This window comes from Cyrtonyx montezumae, unplaced genomic scaffold, assembly GCF_038088225.1.
Source record: "Cyrtonyx montezumae isolate F1298 unplaced genomic scaffold, pur_monq_1.0 scaffold_3, whole genome shotgun sequence".
Taxonomy (NCBI): domain Eukaryota; kingdom Metazoa; phylum Chordata; class Aves; order Galliformes; family Odontophoridae; genus Cyrtonyx; species Cyrtonyx montezumae.
This window is the reverse complement of record NW_027072034.1, coordinates 33,345,334-33,361,126: the sequence shown is the minus strand read 5'-3', so window position 1 is coordinate 33,361,126 and position 15,793 is coordinate 33,345,334. Positions and strand designations below refer to the sequence as shown.

The 15,793-nt window shown below is 43.9% G+C and overlaps 1 protein-coding gene across 2 annotated transcripts in view; it reads right to left on the bottom strand.

Annotated features, from left to right (window-relative positions):
- Positions 1-14,944, bottom strand: part of TBC1D8 (TBC1 domain family member 8) — a 46,990-nt gene extending 32,046 nt beyond the window's left edge. The window contains exons 1-3 of one of the 2 annotated variants that reach the window (XM_065741136.1): positions 14,818-14,944; positions 4,712-4,867; positions 1,189-1,307 (exon numbers count right to left, since the gene is read on the bottom strand). In XM_065741136.1, coding sequence (XP_065597208.1) covers positions 1,189-1,307; positions 4,712-4,867; positions 14,818-14,944 — 402 coding nt within the window. The remainder of the gene's footprint in view (positions 1-1,188; positions 1,308-4,711; positions 4,868-14,817) is intronic. The other variant, XM_065741137.1, reaches the window with a different exon arrangement.
- Between the last annotated feature and the right edge of the window lie 849 nt (positions 14,945-15,793).

Below are 15,793 nucleotides of genomic sequence, written 5' to 3'. Positions count from 1 at the left end.
TGATGTGTGTTGTGCCTCCTTCCTCATTTCAGAAACCACTGAGATGAGAGCAGCAGGGTTGAAATTTGCCAGAAACATTACGTTCCCACCAATTTTCCAAACAACAACAGTGGATATGGGGGGAGAGCATCACTCTTAACAAAGAGAAGGCAGCAGCAAGATCTCAATTACAGTGGTCCCCAACAGACCTGCACCACTGCCAGACAAGCAGCCCCTGGAGTGTGTGTTTTATTAGAAGCAGAGCACAGGATGCCAAGTTTTCTAAATTTTAATGCATGTGCCATTATTGTTTTAAATCTGTTCCTCATCACCTAATTCCTCTATCCCTAAAATTTTTGCCCTTCTAAAAAGATGCTCATTCAGACACCAGGCAGCTAGCCTGAGGCTTTGCTGTAACCACTGGCCACGGTGCTGACACCTTGCAGAGCCCATGGTGATTTCCATGCCTCAAGAAGAGAGCCCAAGAGAGCAGCATGACAGCCTCATAGCTCCAGCTCGCTGGACAAAGGCCACCTCTGCACCAGAGGACAGCCATCCTTACACACTGGAGGCAGCTTCACTGTCAACCCGGCAGCAGGTTCTGCCACTTTGACTGTCAGTGCTTATTGGAAAACCAACAGGTCATTTGGTCCTTCATAACCTTTCTCTAACCGTCACACAGAAACTGGCCAAATGCCTGGCATCCTTTTGACTGTGTGACAGAAAAGGTATTTTTCACACCTCACATCAGGTCAAGATTAACTGGGCTTTTAAGCCGTGTCGTGGGTAAGACCACCAGGAGGTGCCTGCTAAGGTCCTCCTCCTTGGAGGCACAGTCAGCACTGCCATGCCAATGGTGAGACTTGGCCAAAAGAAGACCCAGGAGTCACTACTCTACAAGAAGCCACTAACTATAGAGTCACTGTGTGAAAATATCATGGCATAAACGCTTCCTTGCCTCTTACAAGTCTGCATGGAAACAAATCAGTAAGGCTACAGATAGGGAGAAGTAAAAAGAACTGAACGTGAACAAGAAAAGTAGGCAGATTTGGCGATAACTGCATTCAGGATGAACACTAGCTAGATCAGCACACTCTAGAAAAGAATACTATTTATATGGATAAAAATAAATATAAATGATAATAACTTCCTGATTTTTTTTTCTAAAAAATCACAACTAATTGGACAAAAGTATGACAGTTTCCCTACCTTTACCTTCCCTTTGACAAAACTAACAATATCTTCTTTATTATCAAAAACAGACAAAGTATGGAGCAAGTTTTGTTCCAGCCATTCCCAGTGCTGATTTATCTCCTCAGCAGTGGCACCTAGAAAGGTATAAAGTAATGTATTAAAATTCATCCTGTAAAATAAATTGAAAGAAAGAGACAACATTAAAGTAACAAAATGTGTTACTTCTTAAATTCATGATGAGAAATTGAACTTTCAAGCTCAAAACTCTTGGTAGGAAACAGGTCAAAAAGGTCCAATTTGTAACAGTATAGTTGGAGAAAAACAAAAAACTCATTGTTTTAGGGAAATAGTTTCAGTGCTTTTAGTTTTATCTTCTCAAACATTCTCAGCCAGCAAATGCTGCATTAAAAGTCAAAGCAGAAAAACCAGCAAAACCTCTCATTGATCTGTTAGAAGACAGCTTATTTTGACACAACATTCCACAAGCAGCCACTGTAAACCCCTGTTATACATCTTGTTCCCCCAAGTCCCTGATGGTTCTTTCTCCCTTTGTATGCACATGCACACACACGCCAGCCACATGTGCATGCATACATGATTGATCCTACTTGAGAAGCTGTTTGTAGTAAGAACCTAAAAAGGAAGGAATTGGATTCAATGAAACCCACACGGTCTGCAAGGGCATCTTTTCAAGGTTCAGGGGAGAAAAACAGTGAACAGAAAATCACTGAAAAATAAAGATTTTCAGATGTAATGTGTTCACTCTAAGTCCAGAAATAATATTTCAGTCATTTCATTACTTATTTGCTTTGGCTCTTTCTGCCTGAAACTGAACTGCTGCTGCTTATCATTATGACAGGAGAGTTAGAGCGAGAGTGGTGACAGAGAGGACAATAAAGGGAAAATATGGCCACTCTAGACCTTACTGGTCAGTGGTTAAATGTTATACATAAAAAGTGAGCAGCTGAAGTTGCTTTTTTGTATGCCTTATTTATGGAGGAAAGGAGAAAAGTAGTTTAACTTTAAGAGACACAGAAAGTGTAGAGGAACACAATTATAAAACGAATCTCAGTTAGAGAACTTGCTGTCTTAAAATTTCATTTGTGTGCACCTCAGAGATGCATCACGTTGCCTCACAACAACAACAAAAAAGACAAATGAGCTATGAATTTTCCAACCTCCTCTGCTCTGTTTCCATAAAGAATGCCAACTGGCAGGGAAACTTTCCAAGCTTTAACTTCCTTGACAGGAAGGTCTTGTGATGGAACTTCATAAATGTCATTAATCAAGGTTAGATATCTAAAAAAATCAAGAAAGAAGATACACTCAAACGGCCTTTCTGTAAGGAAAACAAATCATGTCATTGTTAAGGACACCAGAGAGATACTTCACTTACATGAAATACGATGAAAAAATATTTAATTTATATTGAAATGGCTGCAGAAAGAAAATACTGAGCTGGCTCTCTATGCTTGGGCAAACTAGAAGCTACTAAGTGTATGGGAGGGCTGGTAGGCTGTCTCTTGGAAAAGAAGAGATACCTCACTTGGCTGCTCCCTGTGGCTCTCTTTTGCCCACAAGTCTTTTGAAAGAATTACGTGGATGGAGACAAAGCCTGAGGTTAGGCATTTTTTTTCCCTGTAGTGGTAGATGATTAGCCATCTGGACTGAAACATCTCTGTCAGAACAGGCATGCTGGGTTTGGATCAAACTTCCCAGCAGCCCTCAGAGATTTGCAAAAGTCTGTAACACAGATATGACCCTTATGCATAAATTATGGCTTCAGCCTACAGCTCCTGGAGCACAGGACCGCCAACATACAATTGGAAAATGTCATTTTAATTAACTGCTTAATGATATGATGGCTATCCCTAATGCAGTTACACTGGGAGACTGGAAGGAGCTGCTGGAGCTGCTCCTTGTTTTTACTACATAGCAGGAACTCAATTTGACCTGCTGCTCCTTCCAAATCCAGTAACAAAATCCTGTTTGTGCAGAGCAAACAGCCAAGCCTCAGCAGAGCTGGGCAACCAGTGACAGACACTTCTGCGGCCTTGGGGAGAAGAAAGTCCCTTGTGGAGCTCCAGCTTTCTAAGAAAAGGGTCAGGTTGTGCTGTTCCTCCACCTGCTGTTGCCAAAGCCCTGAATGCTCACTTCAGGGTTTCACGAGAGATATTATTCAGAAACAGCTCCTGCTACCATGGTTCTTAATTTCTGTGCAGCTCTCACAGCAGCATACGTGCCATGCACTTATGGCATACAAAACAGATCCTCCTGCCTTCCACCTCATTACCACAAATCTCATTTTCTCAGAGCTGAGTATTTATTTAAGAAAGCTAAATTTTAGAAAACAGAAATCAAATGAGTTTATCTCAGCAAAATCCTTAACTGTTCCAACAGGTATTTAATTTGTAGTTCCTTTAACATAAAAAAACCTTTGGGCAATAAGAGTATGGACAGGGCAAGGATCAACCTGAGGAAGGAAGACTGCAGATATTCAAAAGAAGCCCCTGACAGCAACACTGAGCTTTTCGGTGAAAACCAACTGGCTTCATCAGAGGGCTTAACAGCAAGAAGAGCTTAAAATTTCTCCATGAGATAATCTTATTCAGAAAAAAAAAGGGGTGAGGGGTAAGCAGAGGGTGGGGAGAGGCAAGTATCTGTCAATATCAGTATCAAAGGGAAATGCAGAGGGATCATCTCTGCTGAAATCATGGAAGAAACACAGAATGAGCCTGTACAGGAGCAGGGTGTGAGTACACAGACTGCCCCTTTCATTTGAAGGACAGCAATATCAAAAATCACAAACACCACGTCAAGATTTACCTTGGCTAACTATTTCATGGATCCATGTAAGAAACGAAAGCAGAACATGTGCTGTCAATTTCATAGAGATTTCATAGAGTGGAGAAGGGATGAGAACTGCCCTGCAGACTTGTTAAGTTAAAGACAGGGTGAGTTTGAACACTGGCATTCAACGTGCCTCAGTAAGACTGCTGCGATTCACATCCGTATCCATTTCCTGAAGATGGGTCTGACTTTCAAAAGTTGCAGAAACACTGTAAAACGGACTAGTGTACAACAGACATTCTTGCCAACAACTCCAGTTATTACCTGCCTCATGTAGCATTTTCTAAGCGTTCAAGTTATATTTCTCTATAACCAAGCGTTGTAAGAGATTTCACGGGCAACAAGCAAGACAAGAAAAATGAAAGCTGAGACCAAACAGCTTCTTGCTGCAAAGCAACTATGATAACCATACAAAAATATATGCATATGAATAGAATCACAACATTTTGCAAGAGACAAAAAAAAAATAACAGAGAACACCCTCACCTAAGCAAGCTTTCTACTGAAACATTTTCGCAGTTAACGTTTTCTCATAATCAATACCTGGGATTCTAACTGAAGGTTAATTAGATTGTTATTTGAGCTATAGCCAAGAGCTTCAAACCCACACACAACCAGCTGGGTTACCTTGAATTTCTTGGACATGCAGATGCTGAGCATGCTCAGAATTTTTCAGTACGTGACTCACCAATAGCTATGGCCCAGTAAACTTCTGATCCGTTCAATAACTCACCACATGCAATGGCAGAGTAAACCTGTGAGCCTGGGACCTGCAGCAAGATTCTGAAGGGAGCAACACGCGCGTTGGAATCCAGCACGGCGTCCAGGGCACCCACCAAGCGACCTGCAGCCACACGAAGAGAGAAGTGGGAGCATCAGCACCATCCTTCACTGCCACCAGTTCTGAAGCCTGCAAGTCTTTCCACATCTAAAAACGGGAAATTACAACATGGAACATGATGGTAACAGTTCTGTCCATGTTTCGAGCGGCAGCTCACTGCTACTCAAAATGCAAGATGCAAATGAGATTAGACGATCAAACAGAAGAAGTATTTTGTGCTTCTGGTTCTGCCTCATGTATATGTATATCACCACAGAACTACAGTGAAGACCTGAGGGAACCTAAAGAAGTTACTGTTCCAGCCCCCATTCTCAAGATGCATAAAGGCACCTGTGCCATAAATAGTATTTGTCTAACCTGTTCTTCAAAACCTCCCACAACCAGGGTGCAACCACCTCCCCAGCAGACCGCTACCAATAGTGTCAGGATGTACTCTTGCAGCAAAAACAAACAAACAAACAAGCCAACCACTGCAAACTTAAACCTTCCTGCTGGAAATGAATCCTGCTCCCCGGAACACACAGAGTAATTGGCCAAAGTTTTTGATGTTAATACTTGATAAACTCAAAAAGCATCGACATAATTTGCCACTATTTCACAATTTCTCTCATTCCAAACGAACCCCAGTTGACTCATTTTTTCCTTACAGGTCATATTTTTCAAACATTTCCTTGCTCCAGAGCTAACCTTCAAGCGTAACACTCAAAACCAAACACAGTGTTTAATAGTACAGTCTCAGGTGTATGAAGAGTGGAAAACCACCTTCTGTATTTTGCATACCCACAACCGTATCCAAATAGGCTTGCAGCAGTATCCCATTCCAAACTGGCACCTGATTTAAATACAATACAAAGCTAGATTTTCCCTTTACACATCTAACTTTTCCAAACAAAACGCTGTATTTTCAGTTTTATTTTTGCTCCTTCACCATCAAACCGAAACAAAATGGATTGTTCTCCATCTCCAACAGTTTTGGCAGCCCTCAGTAATTGTGTCCACCAGTCCATCACATAAGTGATTAATGGAAACAATAAAATGAGACCTACAAAGTTCTCCTCTGAAATACCAGCTCACTCGGACAACAAACCACAGAAAATTAACTTGAGTACAGCTCAACAAAATAGCAGCGTAGCAACCTTCTTGACAAGGAGGTACAAGAATCCCACATGAAACAGTATCAAAAACCTTCCAAAAGCAAAAATAATTACACCAGTTACTTCCTTCTTGCATTCACACACACCGGTCCTACTATCAAAACTAAGCAGAAGTTGGACTTCAGTACATTTTAAAACTACATTGTGAGATACTATTCAGCTAAACACACATCAAGACAGCCATCTGTTTAAAATGGAGACCTAAATTTGAATACTATTATGTATTATAGCAGAAGATGCTAAATGCCCTCCCGCCAAAAAAAAGCATCCAAGTATAAAAGGTAGCAACCCATCCACGCTCACAGAAAACACAGCATCAGCTTCAGTGTGCAGTCTTCAAAACAGCTGGCTGAAAGCCAGTAAGACAGCATCAAACGATGCAGAGAACAATACTATGGTTTAACTTCCAAACTTCAAAAGACTCGAGACATTGCATGAAAGAAAAAGAGGGAACTTATGAAGTGCTGCGCATGATCTCCCCTGGTGACAGATCTAGGAGAAGAATTTCTTTTTAATTTCACTGAAGTAACTGGAAAAATCATCTGACAGTGCTATGAAAATCCCAAAAGAACACTTACCGAACATCTGATTGGTGAAGTAATTGTTTTCAGAAGCTATGAAAAATGGCATGGAAGTACACAAGGAGCTGCAAAATTTTACTTCTTAGTCTGCACAAAATTAATTTCTTTTTCTGTTCCTGAAAAACTGATGAGAAAAAAGAATTCCTCTTCTCGTTCCTGACTTCTGCTTACAATTTCTATCTTGCTTATCAACTATTACAAATAAGGTTTCCTCCAACTGGGAACCACGCAAACTAAAAAGCTGAGGGTCACTGGGATGGAACTTCAAGGGATGCACTTTCTAGGGTGTAAAAGGACACGATATAAATACAACCAAGCTGGATATGGTAACCTAGTGGTAATTACACAGTCAGCATGTCTCTGATGCACACTCTGATGCCAGGATGAAGCAGATCTCTTTATCACAGGCAACAGGGAAACCACTTTTATCTCTAGCACAGTCAAAAATTAAAAGGATTCATAAGCAGAGGAAAAGAGAGAACTGCTACATGGGTCTCCCTCCCAGAACCCTTTGTTGGTGGTATTTTGTTTTGGTTTTTTTTTTACTCTTTGTGGGACAAGACTTGCAGAAGAAACTTAAACCTGAAAGTACTTCTTTGCCCTTAACAAGCCGCTCCACCACGTGCTCATCAATTTTTTGACCTCCAATGCAGAACTTCTTTGGGGAAGCAGTTAATGTTGCATTGGCCTGCACATATAGATTTGAAGGGTCAGCTATAGAGCACCAAGAGAACATCTCAGGCTCTTCAAAAGCTACAAGGCTCTTCACGCATAAAGAACATCGCCACGCTAAAATTCAGACACAAATCTCAGGTTTAATCTATGCTTCTGACAGATAGAAGGAGAGGACAGAGTGGAAAAGGAAACATCTCCACTGAAATTATATGCTTCGCCTCAATAAATCTGATCCCCTTAGCAGAAAATCAGACAGAGGGAACATGTGCCTATATTTTTTAAGAAGCAAACCTATACATCAAAATTCCCAACAACTCCCACGCCTTACACTGAAGTTTTCATTTCATCCCTACTATTGAAGCATCTACCTTTGTACTTACTTTACTGCCTTGATATTGGAAATAAGAATACCTCCAGGAGTGCTAAACTTCTAATTGCAAATCAAATTTATATGTGCATGATGGACAATGCCATAAACATACTCAGGTATAAAAAGCAGCAAGGAACCTGGGGATCCTTCTCCCTTTCTACAATAGATAGTGCCTCTCTTCTACAGAGGTCAATCTATAACTAACAGGAATGCAAGCAGGATATCATGAATCACACAAACAGGTTTTGCTATCTAAATAAATTTCAACTGAATGATGTGGAACAAACCTGCTGACCATTTCTTGAGAGAAAAAAAAAAAAAACAAGCTAGCCAAGGGTATTTTATAACTAACTGGCTCTCAAATGCACCATCAAAAGTGCATTTAATCTTGAAAAATAAGTTTATTTATACCCCCACAAAAAATGTTCCACTATGAATTACAACCTAGACAAAGAAACGTGTACAGTAAGTTAATCTAACAACAGTTTCTACCAAATGTATCTTTCAAACTAAAAAAAAGCAGGCTTATTTCCTGAATCAGTGTCAATTATCCACAAGGTATTTTAAAAATTCATACAATCATGGAATGGTTTGGGTTGTAAGGGACCTAGCAGCCCACCCAGCCCCATCCCCCCCCACCAGCTCAGCTGCCCAGGGCCCCATCCAACTTGGCCTTGAGTGCCTCCAGGGATGGGGCACCACAGCTTCCTTGGGCAGCTGTGCCTGTGCCTCACCAACATCAAAAATATCCTGTATCAGCCCAGGGAGATGCTCAGCAGGAGGTCCCTGGGGTTTGTGGTGACTAGTACAGGACCACTCAGAAGAGTGACTGGTGGCAATGTTTACCTCAAAGCCCTGTTTAAGTACTTACAAGTTTTAAGTACTTTCTCTACAGAATCAGGATGCATTATCTTCGGTAGATACAACCACTGATGTTGGATCTGAGCAACAAGCTCACTCTCCATTACAAAGCCATAGAGCACAATCTGAATGTTCAGAGCTGCCTTTTACTCCTGCTTGCTAATTTTGTTTCCTGACAGATGTAGAGGCAGCAAGAAAAACAAGCCTCAGCAGTAAAACCAGCAGCCTGACAAAACAGTTCAACCAACAGGACAACACTCTTACTGGAAAGTGGAAGTAGGCAGTGGTGCAGGTTGGTTTCCAACAAGCACTGATTTGCAAGGAGAGTTAGTAGCTGTAAGCTCAGCTGCTCAGGCATTAGAATTCAGAGGGGAAAAAAAAATAAAGAACCAATCAAACAATTTGGATCTTCAGAAAAATAAAGTAGTAGCTGAACTTTAGTAGGCACATTCATTGTCTGGACAAGCTGGCCAACACTGCATGGTGATTCAGAGGGAAACCAGGATTCCCCATGTCCATCTGTCCACTCCAGCTGTAGCAGAAGGATAGTCTTCGTGCTCAGGGCAAGACAAATAGCAGGGGCACTCTGAGAACTACTCTGGCACATCTTCAACCTCACATCTTGCACCTCGTCCAGGACAGCAGCCCATCCCCAAGAGGACAGTCACAGTGCAGGACAATGGGAACGGAGCAACTGCTCCCAGAAGAACACTTGGGGCCTTGCTTTCTTAACATCTTAATAGGATTTTTCTAAAAGTTTGAAGCACGGGTTCAACAGGTTGCTGCTTTCACTTAGACCTCGCTAAAATCTATGTTTCTGTTAGACAAGAACTGTCAGTTGTGAAGGCTACTAACAGCATCTTAACAGCTTAACACCAGACATTGTCTTTGTTGAATTCTGCTGAATTATGTAAATAGGCTTTGACACAAAGCATCACCCAAGAAAGAGTTTCTTCCAAAAGACTTCTTTCCATCCTCCAAGATGAAACTCACTAACTTATTTGGGTAAGCATGCAAGAAAAAAGGCGAAGGAGGGATCCTCCAAGTGCTGCAGAAAAAGTGTTTCCCTTGCAGCAATAAAATCTCACAGATTAGCTTGAACATTAGATTTCAGCATAAGAGGCTAATGCTCCAAGCATTTATAAATCCAAGGAAGCATAAGCACTCGAGTCCTGAAATCACTTCCAAATTAACAGAATCATAGAATCATAGGGGTTGGAAGGGACCTCAGGAGATCACGAGTCCAACCCCCCTGCCAAAGCAGGTTCCCTACACCAGGTTGCGCTTTTTCAGATCAAACACTGCAACTGGGTAGGTTTCCTTCTTCCTCTTCTTATTTGTTTATTTTTGAACCTGGCAGATAAAAACCACGGGGTTTAACTGCTGCTCCCCAGCCAGAGTGTTGGGCGAGAGTAGAGCTTGCCCTGGCTCCTGTGCCAGGTGACACCAGCCACACTTGCAGCACACCTGGCCTGTTCTCACAGCCCCAGAGCTAAATGCTTTGCCCCTTGCGCTGCAAAAAAGCACACATGAAAACAGCTTTCTGCCTGAAAACTGCCAGGAAGAGGAACACACCACCGTGTAGCCCTGTAAATTACTCAACACAGGCTGCTGCTCTGGGTACTGTGATAAAAAACCATCCCTTGCCTTTTTGATGGCTGCTGTAAATAATGCTGAAGCAAACAAGGCAGTGTTTCTTGAGCTCCGCCACTAGGCACTCTCAATTACTTCCTTACTGTCTTCTAGTCTGTTTGGCCTCCACAACTGAAAAGTTACTGTGGTTGCCAACTGTTTTGCCTAGACTGGTGGTCTGAGTAGACACCACCTGGAGCTCTCCCCCCACACACAGTTGCGTTCTCACATTTCGTACAAGGAGGATGAAATACAGACACAAAAACCACACACAGGGAGCCAAGAGCAGCATGAAGAGTTCGATGTGAGGTTGTGGGGTCAGAGATAAGGGTGCTGTGCTTGGTGGGAAGCAGCCACAACCCTTGTTGTTGGTGCCTGGGCCATGCGCTCTACTGGAGAGAAGCCACAGGAGCAGGCAAGTTCAAAGCATGCTACACAGAAACATGGGGGGAAAATGAAACTAAAGAGGGAAACACTTGTCCGTCTGAATTCCAGCTGTGGGCACGGCTAGATAAAATTCTGATGAGAGTTCAAGCTTTTGGTAAACTATTTGCATTTCCTCTTCTCCTCGTGCAAGGTTTTTGAGAGCTCTTCCTCATGAAAACAGAGCCATAAACACAGACATTGGGCACAACCAAGTGTCCTTTATTAGCACTGTTTTTGTGCTATCTTCCTCTATTCCATCTACTGCGTAAGGACTTTTTTTTGTAGTTAGAGCTCGAGTTTAACCTTTATCTATTCAATAACTTCCATTGGTTTCATAGATTAATATGAGAAGGCAATTTTCCCCAGTTCTGGTGGCAAGCTGTTTTGAGGTCTGTATCAGGTTACATTCTTTAATACACTACTTATTTTGCCTTTACACCTTTCAGAAGGTTAAAATAATAATAATAATACATGATATGCATTTGCATATTGTACTGAAAATTGAAGTCTCGACTGCATATTTGACCCTCTTCTTCTGGAGTGTAATAAATAGGGGCAATCAATACAGGATTACTGTCTTAGTCACAGGAACCTTCAACTTCTGTGGTCTCGGTGTCTTTCTCTGAAATAAACTGTATCATGAGATTATTTATCCTGACCTTGGGAGAGAAACAGGGCTAATAAAAGCTGATGTATGTAAGATGCTTGCAGTACTATTTGGATTGGTGTGTACAGAAGAGCAGCAAAACACCTTTTGTTTTACCCAAAAAAAGGACACTGAATTTATCAACACCCACCTTGCTCTATGCATTAAAATTTTAGAATCCAGTCAAGGGGAAGAGGGGGGCCAGAGTGCTTTCCACGTAACAAATCAGATCTCTACTCATGACAAGGAGGTGCTCTATGGACCAGTTTGAAAAGCCATCACTCTGCAAGAACTTTATTTAAAAGAAAAAATAAAATCCTAACGCGGAGTTTAATTCAAGTGCTGGCAATAGCTCAAGCTGCCTGTCACGTTTATTTTTATTGAAGAAATAATAAGCTTCAGATTCATACACAGATGTTTCTTCTTGCCAGTGTATTATTTGACATCTAAGACCATGAACTATAAAGTTTTATATGAGTTCAAAGAAAAATTGATCATTCTTTAAAATGTTCATCCTCTGAGAATTACAAAGATTTAAGACCACATCCACCTTGGAATGTGCCCCGAGATGAAAACAGTTGAATACTAGAAGAGTATTACGGGGCAGTATCATAAATAAATAAAACACACGAGTAAAACAGGAACAAAACATAATCATTTATTGATCTACTACAGGGAAGAAGTTGAAGAAGCAACATGTCTCAAAAAGTAAAGACAAAAAGCTGCTTGAAACAGTTTACAGATTTCAGAGTTGATTTTTATAATATTAAGTTTTACTTAAAACAAGTCACTGAACATGCAGCTTTGCTGTCAAAATTTGTGAAATTTATCTAATCAAACAGGAAGATATTCAAGCTTTCAACATTCCCTAATAAAACTAAAAATAGTGATGAACTTACAGGCCAAACTGGCTTGCACTGCTCTACCATGAAGTATTTGAAAGTGATTTTGTCTACTGATGGCATCTCAATCTTACTATTAATACATAACCTTGCAGCCAAAAACCTCAGCCAGTACCAGATCCAATTAACTCTGACCTATTAATTGTGGCTATGTTACAAATCTTTTCACCATTAACAAAGAAAGTGGCCAATAATGGCCAAAAAATCTGTAACCAACACCAATTAATTTGGTCATTCTTATATATTAAAAAAAAAGACAAAAATTAAATATTAGTTTTAATTTAAAAAATACTAATTCCGTTTCTACAAACTATTTCTAAACATTTCCAATTTCTCCTGAGTCTCTAATGCAGTCAAGGTCTCAAGCAGAGATCCAGGCTAACTGGCAAGTTAAACATTGACTTGAAAAGCACAGGAAGACAGAGCGGCACTGATCAGGTCGTGAATAGTTAAACACTATCTCTATCATTTTTTGAACCTACTGTTTGCAAATCCAGTGTACATTCAATAATTGCCCTAGAACATAAATCAAATTACAGTAGCAAATACAGTCTCTCTCTTACCAGCATCTGCTCTGAGTCCAACTGAAACATGCTGCCCAAAGAAAGTAAGGCAGGTGTGGTATGGAAGGAAAGCACTTTCCTTTGATAGATGTTCTCTACTCCATCCTTGAGGAATTAAATCCACATAAAATACACCCTCCAGCTGCGCTAACTTACTCTTACATAATGGATAAAATGCCCTGGTAAGGAGAGAAAAGCATCCTAGGAGAAAAAAAAGAAACATGCAAGAATGAGAACAGGGCAATAAAACAGATGTTCTCTCGTATATTCAGGGAAAACACCACGTTGCAGCAGCAACCACAAGGGCAGCTCAGCTGCTGCACGATCTTGCTACCACTGCTCCACTCTGCTCAAAGCTAATTATGCTGGGTGGTCCACTGCACCATCTGCACACTCTGCTTATGAAATCTAGCCTCATTGGTTTTGTTGGCTGGCTTTTTTTCCCTTGTTTATCCCAGATGGACACTAACACAGCCTGAGCATGTGCAGCCTCAGGGCAGGAGCTGAGAGACTTCGTTTGACAGTCACCTGTTTTCATGAAACACACACGGCCTTCAGCACTTTCCAACCTCTACTCTTCTGTCAAATGTAGCTCCTGTTGGCCAAGGCTCAAGCTACTATAAGGAAAAAGAAAACAGATATGGCCAACATTCCCACCTAAGCTATGTTTCACCAGCAAAACACATTCTTCTAACTTGAGTTCAGCAAACTGTAGAACCATTACTGTGAAACACAGTAATACTTCGCTGCGCTCCATATCTGTCAGTTTGGAAAATGCAGGTACCAATAACATGTCCATAAAGCAAGAACTGCAGTGCAGGCTTTGCACCTAAAGGAAACAGATGTACCAGCCAACCCAACAGTTTCTCTGAGCACGTCTCCATTTTGACTGTAACTAACTAAAATTTGTGGGGAAAAAGAACTAAGCTGTTTACCTCCAGCATTTCTGCACTTCTTATGGGACTCTAATTTCTAATCTGTTTTAAGACAGATGTATTATAAAACCGTTTGAGAGAGTCAGATTTTATAGTTCCCTTAGAAAATGTTTTCTAAGGCAGGAGTGGCTCAGCTTTGTCATCCAAAAGGTTTGTGCAAGCCCGTGCGCCCTAGGTTCAGAAAATGATTCACCTGAAACAGAACCAGATAGAGAAGCGTTTTGTTTTCTTCTAAGCCCGCAAATCTGTGCCATGGAAAGCTCAGGCACGAGGAGCGGTATTTGTGGCTCCGAACCTCATGATTGCTCTGGACTTGAATCAAGCAGCTGTAAAAAGTTATTTTTAACTCTGAAAATTAATCCACGCCGCCCTTACAGTCACGAAAGAGCGGCCTGCCGCTTCCTCACGGGGGGTGTGGGAAAACCTGGGGGCAGGTGTTTTTCTCCCCTAGAGAGAAAGGCACTGAGCCGGCAGCACTCGCACTTCGTTCGTTGCACCTCAGGCGGGGACAGCCGTGCCTACGGCAGGGGTTGGTTGTGGCTGGGTGGGCTTTGAGCTCCCTTCCAACCCAAACCATCCTGTGATGACTGCGATAACGCAATGGCAACGCGGGATCTGCCGAGCCAACGACATCAGCTTGCGGGCTTCGTTGTGAATCCACCGCTAGGACAAACTTCGGGAGGGAAAGACGCACGAAGCAGCACTACCTACTGGCGAGGGTCTACAGCTCAAGAGCAGAAGGTTCCGATAACAAACACTCGATAACGCAGGCTTGGAAAATACCGTGAGAACACCCGCTCGTTCTCCCAAACACACAAACCGCCGTTTCAAACGGCGACGTTTTAGAAAGTAGACAACAGCCTCGTGTGCTTCTGAGCCCCGCTGCCGGGCGGGCACAGTCTCCCTCGGGCGCTACGGGAGCGCTCCGCCCGAGCTCCGCGCACCGCCGCCGCGCGGTGACCGCTTCCCCGCACGGCTCCCGCTGCCCGCCCGAGCTCCCCGCTCCGGAGGCGAGGGAAAGCGAAAAGAAAGTGCGGCGCCGAGCAGCACCGGCGGGCAGCTCCCGGCCGCGGGATGTCGGGCAAGCCTTCCCCGGCCCGAGGCTCTCCCCGCGCCCGAACAAAGCGGCCGCTCCGCGCGCCCGCCCGCTAACACGGCTCCCCGCGCTCCGCCGCCAGCGGGCCCCGCCGAGCCCCGCGCCCAGGTACCGGTGAAGCGCCCGCCGCCGTCCCCGTGGCCCCGCCGCCTCTGCAGGACGAAGTAGCCGCTGCTTTTCTGGGTGACCCAGAGCTTGAGGGCGTTCTTCAGTAGCACCTCCTCGGGCTTCAGCCACATCGCGCCCGGCCCGCCGCAGCCCGCTCACATCGCCTCCCTCCGAGCGGGCCCGGCCGCCGGGAGGGGCGGGGGGCGGGGCGCGGGGAGCGGGCGGGGGATGAGTGCGGGGCGGGAGTGCCGTGCCCTCCTCGGTTGTGAGGCGCGGGTGAGGCGCTCGGGGTGCTGCTGCCGCGGGCGCGGCCAGCGGGAGCCGCTTCCTGGGACCCGGGGGTGGCTGGGATCCAGCTGCCCGCGGGAACTGCAGGAGGACTGCAGTTGGCTGCCACCTAGTAAACGCTGCGCGCTCTGCGCTCCGTGCGGTGCTTCCAGCTCCGGCTCGAGCCCGCGGGTCGGGTGCCGCGTTCATCTGGCTACGAGAAAGACGCCGTGGTGCCGCGGCGCATCCACAGAAGGGCAGTCGTGAGGGGTCCGGAGCACATGAGGAGCGGCTGAGGGAGCTGGGAGTGTTCAGTCTGGGGAACGGGAGTCTCAGGGGAGACGTTGTCACTCCACAACGGCCTGAAATGAGGTTGTGGTGAGGTGGGAGTCGGCCTCTTCTACTAAATAACAGCGATAGGATGGGAGGTGATAGCCGCAAGTTGCACCAGGAGAGATTCAGGTTGAGTGATGGGAGGAATTTCTCCTCAAAAAGGATGGCACAGGCTGCCCAGGGAGGTGATGGAGTCACCATCCTTGGAGGTGCTCAAGAACCGTGTGGATGTGGCACTGAGGGACGTCAGTGGGCATGGTGGGGGTGGGCTGCTGGTTGGACTCCATGATCTGAGAGGTCTTTTCCTACCATAGTTACTCTATGATTCTACAACATGCAAGCTGTGAGCATGCTACTTTGTCTGCTATGAAAAGCTATTA